We start from the raw sequence: 12,383 nt of genomic DNA, 5'->3' as shown, positions 1-12,383 counted from the left end.
CGATGTATTTTTTGTGCTGAGGTGTACATTGATTCATTCATTTTCACATGTACAGACATGTATGCATTTTGTAGACCTATCATAACCAATTGAATTTGGAGGATTAGGTCTACATGCAAATGCACAATGCATGTGAAATGCCCTCAAATGTCACATCTGATGGGATCTCCCACTTTTTGTGAAGGCTGCCTACCATGACGTATGGCAAAATATGCAGCATTTTTCCCAAGTTGAAACACTGAGAGAGCTAATAAGAAAACACCTATGCAAACATTATGCTATGCATAACTCATTAAAGTGTTATTAATACTGCCAATAGTTTGTAGAATGTTCTTATAATTCCTGTTTTCAGGGCTGATGCAGAATTTCTCTCTATGGAGGGGGTGGGGGTATGTTTGAAAAAGGAACACTAGTGTTCCAAAATATGCAATAAAGGTAGTCTTCCCCCAGAAAAAATACAGCTGACCAATTTAGTGCATCATCCACACTAAAATTAAATAAATTCATCATATTGATACATTAAACACAGGACTTTCAAGACACCTAAAACTATTGGAGAGTGGGGCTGACCTCCAGTACTCGTCCCATGGATCGGTACCAGATATCAAATTGAGCCATAAAAGAAAATGAAAACCAATTTTCCCCATGTTCAAGGGCCATAATTCAGTCAAACATCAATAAATCGCAATGAAAGTAACTTGATAAAGCTATACATAAAATTTCAGCTCAACATCTTGAGGCATTGTAGAAAAACAAAAGGTCCCAAAAAACTATATATGGGACAAATGAATAGATAGATAAACTCCAGTTGGAACAGCAATGGACTAAAAAAACCTAGCAACTGTACACGCAACTTTAATTCCAGTCCGCCATTACTAGATATTCAAATGATGTAAGAATATGTGGCGCAGTGTATTTTTTAATGGAAATTATGTCAAACTCGAATGACGTCATTTTGGATGTCCTTACATCAAAATAAAGTTATGCCTAACGTTTTTTATTTTCTGAACGCTGGACAGCTTTCAGTGTCAAATTGCCATTGAAGTGTTTTTATTTGATGACTATGAATGCATACGTCAATCATGGAGTGTCACCCAAGTACATGTCAATAAACCTAGTGCCGAGACCTTGACTAATTTACATCTAATTTGCAAAGTTATCAAATTCTTAAAGTATGTGATCTGAAAAATATCACCTACTTTGATTGCAGTGAAAATGTAAGATATTATATGATAAATATATATACTTAATGCCATGTATAATTACAGAATTGTGATAACATTTCTCTTGGTCCAGAATACAACAACCAAGAGGAATGTTATCAAAATTAAAGTATATTAACTATGTTTTAATTAAAGGGACAGACCCTAGTTTCAGCCCAAGAAAATCCACAAACCTGTAACACATTTGGATAAAGTTACAATTGAATAAAACAAGAGTCTGTGACTTTGAAATGGTGAAATACCCTCTAAAAATAGACTAAAACTCGACTCCATTACTGTTAACCGATGCATGTGCATTTTTAAAAATTATTTTAAATATGAGAAATGCATTTTGTGATATTAAAAACACCAGGATGACCAAAAACAGTTCAAATGTACGGAAATGAATAATCTAAACAATAAAATCTAAGTAAAGTATTATTTTAGTTATAAAAAACGGCTCTAATAGTAAAAAATATGCCTTAGTGTTTAAAAACTAGAGTATGTCCCTTTAAGCCAACACTGTACACTTAAATAATAATTAATCAAAGTAACAAATTCTGAAGTATGTAACCACAAACTTTATTCAAACAAGAGGAGAACATAAGACAAAGGAGCAATGACATTGTAAAAATATTAGCATTTAGAAAATGGTAATGCTATTTTAGATGTTATTAAAGGGACGGTCCTTAGTTTGCTGCCATATAAGATATTTTCAACTAATACATCCTTTTTCACCGATTTACATTACATATTAGATGACATGTTCTTGTTTAGAATATCAGTGTCTGTATATATCCTACGTTTTTACTAGCTCAGACTTCATTTACTTTCAAATATACAGTGAAACCCCTCTAAACCGGACACACTCGGGACCAAGTAAAAAGTCCGGTTTTAAGAGGTATCTGGTTTAAGAGAGGTTCTCTTCTGTACAAATATTTAAAAGGGGGCCACACAAAATGTCCGGTTTTGAGGGAATTCTGGTTTACAGAGGGTCCGGTTTTGAGAGGTTTCACTGTACTTTTGTTTTATATACATACAAAACTGATATGACTTAACATTCAGTCTGACCTACTACAAACATTATGACGACCAGAAACCTATATTAGACATCAAGACATTGATGTTCTAAATAAGAAAATGTATTTAATATGTAATTTTAGTCATTGGAAATGCTCCATTTGTTGGAACATGTTACAATGGCAACAAACACAGGACAGTCTTTTTAAAAACATTTATTGAAAAATTTGAAAAACTAACAATTCAAGAATGGCCAAACTTAATTATCAAACATTTTTTAGAGATTGAAAATTATTTCTCCCCCCCCCCCCCCCCCCAGTTCTTTCTCCTTTGAAGCTGCAATCTTGACTCTGTTCCTTACAAGTCTACTAATGCACAATACAAACATAATTATGGTTTTAACAGACACACGTGTTCGTTGCTTTCAACACATCTGGTTATGTCCCTCGATATGACAAACAAGTCTGTTGCCATTGTTTTAATGTATTGAAAACTGCTGAACTGAGCTACCAAACATGCAAGCAAAATCTGCCTGCAGTCTCTCTACATAAACACGTTTATCTTCATCTGTACATCCACGTATACATGCACGCACATTCACACATGCATGCATGTGCACAAATACAATCATACAATCATGAACACACACACATCCACAGGTACATTACATGACACACAATGACGTTTATATATAAGCAGCTACATGTACTTGAGTCATGTACTAAATGGGTAGATGGACTATGAGTTGTGTAATGAATGCACCAAACATTTTTGTAAACACTTAACAACCTTTAACAGTTTAATTGCAGATAATTGTCGACTTTTTCGCAAAATACTATCTAAAAAAATACAGCCTACGAATGTCGCTAGAATGTAATGCTAAACTAGTACTACAAAACAACTTACTACAGCATGAACATGGAAATGTATAAAACTTTAGATTTATAAAGAATAACAATACAGAAGCACTCCAATATGAAGTGAATACAGTGAAACCCCTCTAAACAAAACATCCATAGGATCAAGTAAAAACAGGAAGGAAGGGATTTATTTAACAACGCACTCAACACATTTAATTTATGGTTATATGGCATCAGTCATATGGTTAAGGACCACACATATTGAGGGAGGAAACCCGCTGTCGCCACTTCATAGGCTTCTCTTTTCGATTAGCCGCAAAGGATCTTTTATATGCACCATCCCATAGACAGGATAGCACACACCACGATCTTTGATGTACCAGTTGTGGTGCCCAAGTAAAAAGTGCAGTTTTAAGGGGTATCTGGTTTAGAGCAGGTCTGTTCTGGACCGATATTTAAAAAGGGACCACAAAAAACGTTCAGTTTTAAGGGAATTCCAGGTCACTGACAATTGGTTTTCAGGGGTTTCACCGTAATACAAGATACAAAATCATTTCAATTTGTATAACTTTATTTTAAAGTGAATCAAAAACACATTGAATTTTGTCATTTCTGTTATTGTGATATTAGATTTTAAGCGAGGCATTGCAACAAATAATATATTAATTGCCTATATGGATATAATACTGTCGACGAAACAAACCAGGGCCCATATTTTCGAAGCTATCTTAACGCTGTGAAATCGTAAAACCATCGTAAGCTATGAATGACATCACTATAACGTGTGCTGTAGTAACATCACAGCCTACGATGGTTTTACAATTTTCGTAGTGTTAAGATTGCTTTAAAAATCCCTAGCCAGTTTACTGGGACAGTATCCATGTTGAAAAAATGTTCATCCAAACTAGAACCTCAAACTACATATAATACATCCGTGTTTCTACCAGAAATAAATTTTTGGGGGTAGGACGCTATCGAATTAATGCAACCACAGTCAACAGGGGTTATGGAGGGCCTCCCACTGAAAGAAAATGGGTTACGTTTAAGGTCAGGGTTAAAAAAAATCATACAGTAATGATAAGAGTCGTTAATTTTGTCAAATGTTCAACTTAAAAATGTAAACTCTGCAAAAATATTTGGGTATGGCACCATACCCGTTTTACCCTCTGGCAGAAATCCTGTACATTAAACACCTAGGGCCTGATGTAACCTTGGAGACGGGTCAGGTTACTTCTAATGTAACCATGATGTTATGAATATGGTACGAATGTACACAGCAGTGACCAAAATAGAAAAGTAGAAATGCTTAGAAAAATGATTGATGTTGATACTTTGTGATGATATAGTAGACTAATAGTTTTCATTTATTTTTCTCATGTGGGAATGAATGCACCATCTTGCACTATGCAGGAAGTGTACACCGATGCACACAATTTGTGAAGTGTACACTTACATACACAATTTGTAAAGTGTACACATTTACACAATGTGTGAAGTGTACACAATACAGAAAATATACAGTGTGTACACAATCCACATTAATTCTTGGCTTTAGTGGACTGCTCTTGCAGTTGTCAACATAACCCCACTAATATTAAAAAAAAGAGAAAAAAAAAAGAGTGAAACTTCTTTCCACTATTCAGCCGCTAACAAAATGCAGACACCTCCAATGTTCATGTTATTTGTGCGTGTTTCACGTTCACGAATTGGACTACATCAGCTGCCTAAAATATTATTTGACACACCCTGACTTTGGTAAATTTACCATTACTGATTGCACAAGACAGATCTGCTACCATGGCAAACACTTCTTTTGTTTCAGCCTTAACCTGTGGTAGACTGGAAGCTGGAATTTGTTTGGTAATCTTGGTTGTAAGCCAAGATGTTGGAGTTAAGGAATAATTTCTCTGTAACACACTGCACTGTTACATTAACAAGTAATGGCCAAGACATTTTCTCTTCTGTAAGAGTTGTAATACCAGTCGTCTTCAGCTTATTTTTGCGTAAAATGTTTTACTTTGCATGTCTAATGTCTTGTAAGAGAAACCATTTCGAGAACTCGAGATGTGTGTCATTGATTATTGTTAATAATAATCACACACAATTGATTATCCTGACTGGGCATCATCAACGTAGGGAAGCCAAAATGCCTGGAAGTAAATAAACCAATGTTTATGTCTTGTAAAATTATAATACATCAAGTTATAGCATGCACAAAGTTTGAGATGGACCAAAAAAAGAAGAAGATTGTTTGCAATTTACACAGATTTTTGTTTTCGGAAAACAACCAAAATAATGTTTTATTATCCAAAAACATGCACCAAAATAAAGGCTGATTACATAAATTTACATTAATAAATGTGCTTTTCTTTTAAAGGGACATTCCTGAGTTTGCTGTAATTTTTAAGATGTTATTGACTAACAGTGACTTTTTAACGATTGTATTTACATACCAAATATATTTTTCTGCATAATATATCAGTGGCTGTATACTAAACGTGTTTCTGATCGTTCTAATATTTGTACTAGGTTAAATTTCATTTTATATCCTAAAATATATTTTTTCGTACATACAAAATTATTTGAAGACAAAATCCAGTTTGGGCTCCTTACAAATATTAAGAGGACCAGAAACACATTGAATATACAGACAATGGTATTCTAAACAAGAAAATATATTTAATATGTAAGTTTAATCGTAGAAATATTTTATTAGTCAGAAACATCTTACAATGCAGCAAACTCAGGAATGTCCCTTTAAAAAATATTTTCAAAATATTTTTGTCAATTACAACATTAGTCTTACGACATGTCACAATTTTATGAAGCTTAAAGCCGCACACCCTAGTTCCATCCAGCGAAAATAAATTATAATTTGGTTAATCTACAAACCTGTAACACACTTAGATCACGTTTTTATCAAATGGAGTGAAAAAGCAGGTTTTATATCGATAAATACCATGGGAATCCCCATGTCCCAATTGCTTGAAATAATTTTGAAAGTTAGTATTCTGATGTCACCGGTAGATGTCGCTCGAAGCACAACAATGCCTACGTCACGACAAATTTCACAGAGTGCATACAGACTTGGGGTGCGTTCTTTTCACCTCTCCTGTTCATGTTCCAACTGTTCTGTCCTGGTTGTATCCCCTCTCCAGATATCGTAAGACTTAGCAAAATTATTGGTTTTAAGGGTTTGTAACATTTTGTATTGAGACACTTACTTGTCTGAACTTTATTGTTACTGAAAATGTTCACGAACTGTGAAGAAAAATCTCACAAATGAACAACAAGCAAACGACAACAAATCAGATGTTGATTGCGCGAACCGTGCATGAGAAAACAAACCGAACCAAAAATGACAACGGTCACATGGTATACCAACGTCTGTGACGTTTACACAGGAAGATTCGCTCTAAAAATAGATTGGACCTCGCTTGCTTAACGTTTTTTTCTCGAGTGCACGCCTGTTGTTAAGAAATACAAAAAATGCATTTCGTGGTTTTACAAACATCAGGATTAACAGGATTACCAAAAAGCACTTCAGGTGAATGGAAATGTGTATTCTAAATAATAAAATGTAAGTAAAGTGCAATTTTATTTGTGGAAAAATGGGTTTAATAGCGAAAAACGACATAATGGTTAACAACTGGCCGCAACTATGGCGTGTCCCTTTAAGTCATGAAATCACTCTTATAACTTTAATATACCAATTGTTTACCAGCTCAAGTTTAATATCACTGATTAATTTTTGTAAAAACAAAGTGAAATACATGAATTTTTTTGGAAGCCATGCCCTGGTAACACAGTAAGAAAAGAACACTATTGGTGAGTGTTTTATACTACATGTAGAACTGATCAACAAAATATGATTTGCCAGTGTACCCACCATGTTGGTACAAGCCGAGGCGAGCATGATGAACTTTGGGTTGAACTGTACGTTCTGTATAGAGCTGGGATGGTCTCCATTGAGTATTGCTATCTTAGAACCAGTCTCTGTGCTCCAGCAGTGGATTTTCCCATCAGTTGATCCTGAAACAATCAAAACATTCATTTCGAGTGATCTTACTGAATAGGCTGAATCCTTGTATATAAACTGGACTATTTCAAACTAGCACCAACAACATTTTTTGTTCAAACTTTTTAACTATTAAAAATCACTTATGCAGATGTTATTAAAAATATGTATCTTTCAGAGTAGAAAAACTTTTCACTAATCTTTGTCTCTAAATAAACAAATTTCAATTCTAATTACAAGTCCGAGTCTGTTAATATAATGATAACTAAATGTTTTTTGTTTTGCAAGATAATATTATTTAGTGTAAGTTAAGAGATTGTTTTAAAAGTTAATAATCTTGTAACTAGAAGAGTCAATAATTCTGTAACATTCTAGTTGCCTTATCTGGCCACTTTTGTAAAGCCCTTCCATGTAATGTTTAGTTAATATTAAGACAACTTTAATCCCTCTCAAATTACATAAGCTCTTGATCTTTTACTGTGATGTAACTGGATCAACATTATTGCATTTTCTGTTTGTATTTTTTAAAGTATTAATAAATACATTGACCTTGGTTAAAAATTCATCTGTAATAAAAACAATTGCCACAACTATCTGTATTTAATTTATTAATGAAAATGACTCTTAGTAAACACCCTCTTCCCTCCTCCATAATGTTTTGTTATGTGATTATTGCACAGCCCCGTAATAACTTTTTAACACTTAGTTGCTCACCTCCAAAAACGAACTGAGAATCGGGGCTGAATGACGACTCGAGCGGAACACCTCTGTTGTTCTGAAATCCCTACAAAAATAATTAAAAAATCAGCATGAAAGTAACCATTCATGTTTAATATTAAAACGACACTGTATGAATTTCTATTCCAAGGTTTTCAGTCTTTAAAGTAGGAGGCCGTTTGAAAAATGTAGATGGCTATATCTATTTAGTGCAGTGAGGTGTATACTTTGTAAGCATATAAAGTAGGCAGCAGTGGTGGCAACAATAGCCACTGAAAACCGTCACCGGCCACTTACTAATTAACTCTTTGCAATATTTTCAACAGGCAACAGTATTTAAAACACAATTCTTCAAGCATTAGTTGACCAGCTGATACACTAATAATTAGTCTGTGTTGTTTAGCAACACTAGAGTACATTGATTTATGAATCATCGGTTACTGGATGTCAAACATTTGATAATTTTGACATAGCCGTACAGAGGAAACCTGCTACATTTTCCCATTAGCAGCACGGTATACTTTAATATTTCCTAAGAATAAATCCCCTTTAACCTTTACTGATATACTAATAGTTTGTAACATGAACATTAGTGAACAGACAAAAAAGTTTAGATATGAAAATCTTCAATTAATGTCCAATGAAACATACTGTGAAGTTCTGCAATGGCGTTCCTTGAAATGCATCTATTAAGCGAACTACTGAGCCATTTGTAGAAATAACAATAAGCTTTCCATCGGGACTGAATTTTATTCCTGTCCAATCACAGTCTTTGTCTTGCGGTAGTTTGAAAGTCGTGAATGGTCCCTGAAATAGAAGCCAAGAAACAGAAATCATTAAAACAAATAATGATGGTAGAAAAACTCCAAAAATATAAATGGTAAAACCATCAAAAATAAAAATGGGAGACCCCCCCCCCCCCCCAACACACACAATAAACAGAAATAAAAAAATTAAAAAATTGTGATAATAAAAAAAAAATCCAGGGTAAAACAAAAAAAAATCAGAGGGTTAAAGGACTATCAGAGATGGAAATATGTTGTAGCACTTTCCAGGTGTTGCCAATTTAATAGCATTCTGCACATAAATCAGCAACACATTTCACAACAAAACACTGAAAAAATGATACAAATGCCTCACACCCAATTATAGAAATGACATGGCCGTAAGTGGTCATGTGTTACAACTTGCACAGTAAGCTAGTTACAATTTACACCTTCAACTAAGACATACCCTGTCAAAAGACCGCAAGTCATAGAGTTTGACTGTTTCCGAGTTGACTCCAGCTGCAAAAATAAGACCTTCTGGATCAAAGGCAGCAACTGGACGACCTGATAGGTACATAAGACCCTGAAACAGTCAGGAATGCATGGATGAGATAGATAATGATAAGGATTTGCCAGGTTACAAATCATTAACAAACACAGAAAACACAAAGAAAAAGAAAGACTTCCATTATGTTTTAAAATATTGTTGTTGAATACATGTATTATGCATGGCACACACACCCATTGATTAACGCCGACTTGACAGTCATGTCAGCCTTAATCGGTAGGTGTGTGCAGGGCAGAGACATGACAATTGTGTCCAATCTCCATTTTGCAACGACTAGACTGTTGTGTCAGCTGGTGTGTGCAGGTGCACATTTTCAGAATACTGTCGACTCAACAGTCAATCGGTGTTTAATCGGTAGATGTGTGGCAAGCATTACCTGACAATTCTGTGATCTCAAGTCCCACAGGCGGATTGTTTTGTCCATCGACCCAGACAGAAACGTGTCATCAATGGGCGACATATTGAGAGTAACCACTCTGAAACGAAAATAAACATGATAATAAACAACGTACCTATCAAAGTTACAAGACAGACAAGAACTTGTAGTTTGGTTAAAATAATGTCAAACAATACATGTACATTATTATTAGCTTTTCTTAAAGGGAATGATTTTCCACAACACAGAAAACCAAAGAAACATGGAATTCAAATTTCAATAACTGCAACAGAATTCTTGATTTTTGTACATACTTTTTAATTTTATTAGATATTTAATGATGTCCAAAACATTTCTGGCTCAAGCACCAGTATGTATATTTATTATACTCCTAAAAATGTACACTGAAAGTTAAATTTCATATGAATTTATCATAATTATTTTTTTTCAACTGCAAGGCTGGTGTTACCCACCACTACCCCCACCCACCACAATCCCCAGCATATATGGTTTGTATGCTCATGAAAAGGTTGACAGATGTTAACAGCAAACACCCCCTTATTAAAAAATAATGTATTAAAAAAATTCTTTACCTGTGTTATGTACTTACTTTTTAGTGTGACCTGGAAAATATCTGATGTATTTGTTATCATGCAGTGACAAATAGCGGATCGTGTCTGAAAGATAAAATGCATAAAGCTAATCTAAAACCTTTTAATCCTAGCATAATAAAAGCAAAAAACTTAATGACTTTAAAAACACGATACACAGTGTAAAAATATAAATGTTAATAATTAAAGTACAGACATCATCTCAAAATTACACAATGCTGTACTGGTTACATGTTGTTCATACAATACAAATGTTAAAAAGCAGATCTCTACTCCAAAACTATACAATAAGATAACAGTACTTGTATGTACATAAAATATTTTGAAACCACAATTAGATACTTTTGGATTCCAAGTATTAATGATCAATACTACAATACGTACATCACAGTAAAAATATGCAACGATGAACACTTGCTTGACAGTAAAATGTACCCATTAACAGACTGTGAGTCAACTTACTTACCATCCACCTTAGTGGAACAGTGGAGAGCTGTGTTTGCTGCATGTGTGTATCTGATGAGATCAACCCCATATTTCTTACTGTTCAGAGTTCTCTTTGGCCTGCAAAACAGAAAAGAAAAAGAACTGTCAATACTGTTTACATTATTTGTTCTTGTCCTACTACTCCCATTAATTTTTCTTCACTACATTCATTTTAATCTTTGCCTAATCTGGCAGATTCTTCTACATGTACATGTACCTGTACCTATCACTTATTTTTTTTTGTATAGCCTTCCCCTACTTGAACTAAGACTTCTTAAGTGTCATAACTCACTTAGCATCTTGTCGGTTTTAAAGTATCAGTTAACCAGGCTTTCTGCCAGAAAATAATTTGAGGGTATGTAATAAAAACAAACTAAACCATATGTCCCCTATATGGGTTTGAAATGTTTTGAAACTGGACCCGGCATTTCATGCACTTTTACCAATTTTAAACAGCAGTTTTCTGACTATCACCTATCTAAAACAGGCCTTCAGATTTCACGGTAACATTGATACTAAAATCATTTCTGGTACTGTATCGGTTGCGTGTCAGTAAAATCATGGAACCGAAATTTTGTTTTCCATGATTATTATATATCAAGTAAGACTATTCAGCAAATATAATATAAACAGTTTCCGATAGGTTCACATGATCACAAGGCATGGAAAAGAAAAAGTGTTTTTAATGAAGTTTGAAATCCTATGGCCTGTAAAAAAAAATGTATATATATATCTACTAAGTTACAAGATTTTAGGGAACATAATTTTACCCTTCATACCATCTAGCAGAAATCTCATTTAAAACAAAGAACTGTACTTAATACTATCACATTTTTATTGGAAATATTAAATTGTTTTGCTTAAATTTTAATCTGGTACTGAAACCTAGTGTATAATTCAGAACCTTTCCGAATGATCAAGGAATATGACAAAACATTATGAAACGTACTGGTCATTTTAGGCATGAGTTCCTACCCGTATATATCCCTTTCAATGGTTAGGATTAGTTTTAAGGTTAGGGTTAGCCCTAGAGCCTTTTATAGAAGGGTACGGGTCGGACTATTTGCCCACTTTAACCACTAGTCTAATGGCACTATATCAAATTTAACCCTTTTCCTGGGAACAGAAAGGTCACTTCTATTTTTTCAATCAGATTTGTTTTGCCTGTAGACTACTTTTTGAAACCCTGGCTCGATATAGGAAGTAAAATATGATCTGCTATTAAATTTGTTTTAAATAGCAGAACATAAAAAATTTGGCATCCTGGTAATAAGACAACAATTTTGTTGAAACCTTTTGTTTTTGGTTTATAATAAGTTATCCCCCTTTACCAGTTTACTGGTTCACCACTTACGTTCCATTGATACAATCGTAGATCACAATAGAATCGTCGTCACTGCTAGATATTAACGTTTCACCATTTGCCGAAAAATCAAGACTATTTATTCTGTCAGTATTTTCTCTAAATACTTTTGCAACTTTGACATTTCGCACAATGTTATCGGTAATCTTCATTTTCGTAACGTAGCATGGCGGGCTGCAATTTTATGCGGACCGGTTTAACCAAATAATATTAATTTTATTTTTTATTTATAACAATTAATCACATAATTCCCGAAATAAATATTAATGCAATTTATGACATTATCAAAAGCATTATTAAAACTATTTATAACAACAATAATAATAATAATAATAATAATAAATTAAATAAACAAAGATTAATTTCATTCGGAAAAGTTCGGATATGTTCGGCAA

At 33.9% G+C, this 12,383-nt stretch overlaps 1 protein-coding gene across 1 annotated transcript; it reads right to left on the bottom strand.

The window, feature by feature from the left end:
• Positions 1 to 3,443: 3,443 nt before the first annotated feature.
• Positions 3,444 to 12,174, bottom strand: LOC121369253 (WD repeat-containing protein 82-like). The gene is made up of 9 exons (XM_041494212.1): positions 11,980 to 12,174; positions 10,606 to 10,703; positions 10,139 to 10,205; positions 9,529 to 9,628; positions 9,051 to 9,167; positions 8,469 to 8,624; positions 7,815 to 7,884; positions 6,972 to 7,114; positions 3,444 to 5,232 (listed from the first exon to the last, which is right to left on the bottom strand). Exons 1-9 carry the CDS (start codon positions 12,138 to 12,140, stop codon positions 5,191 to 5,193), a joined length of 954 nt encoding a protein of 317 aa, XP_041350146.1. The 5' UTR covers positions 12,141 to 12,174; the 3' UTR covers positions 3,444 to 5,190.
• Positions 12,175 to 12,383: the final 209 nt, after the last annotated feature.

This window comes from Gigantopelta aegis, chromosome 3 (genome assembly GCF_016097555.1).
Source record: "Gigantopelta aegis isolate Gae_Host chromosome 3, Gae_host_genome, whole genome shotgun sequence".
Lineage (NCBI taxonomy): Eukaryota > Metazoa > Mollusca > Gastropoda > Neomphalida > Peltospiridae > Gigantopelta > Gigantopelta aegis.
Note: the sequence above shows the minus strand (reverse complement) of the source record. Positions and strands in the feature narration are given on the sequence as shown.

Bases quoted from the DNA above. Each gene is read 5' to 3' on its own strand.
- LOC121369253 (XM_041494212.1), bottom strand. From the start codon at position 12,140: ATGAAGATTACCGATAACATTGTGCGAAATGTCAAAGTTGCAAAAGTA. The intron at 9,629-10,138 runs GTAAGTACATAA...TTTTCGTTTCAG, and splicing joins TTTCCAGGTCACACTAAAAA to AGTGGTTACTCTCAATATGT. The intron at 5,233-6,971 runs GTGGGTACACTG...ATTTACTTCCAG, and splicing joins CCTCGGCTTGTACCAACATG to GCATTTTGGCTTCCCTACGT.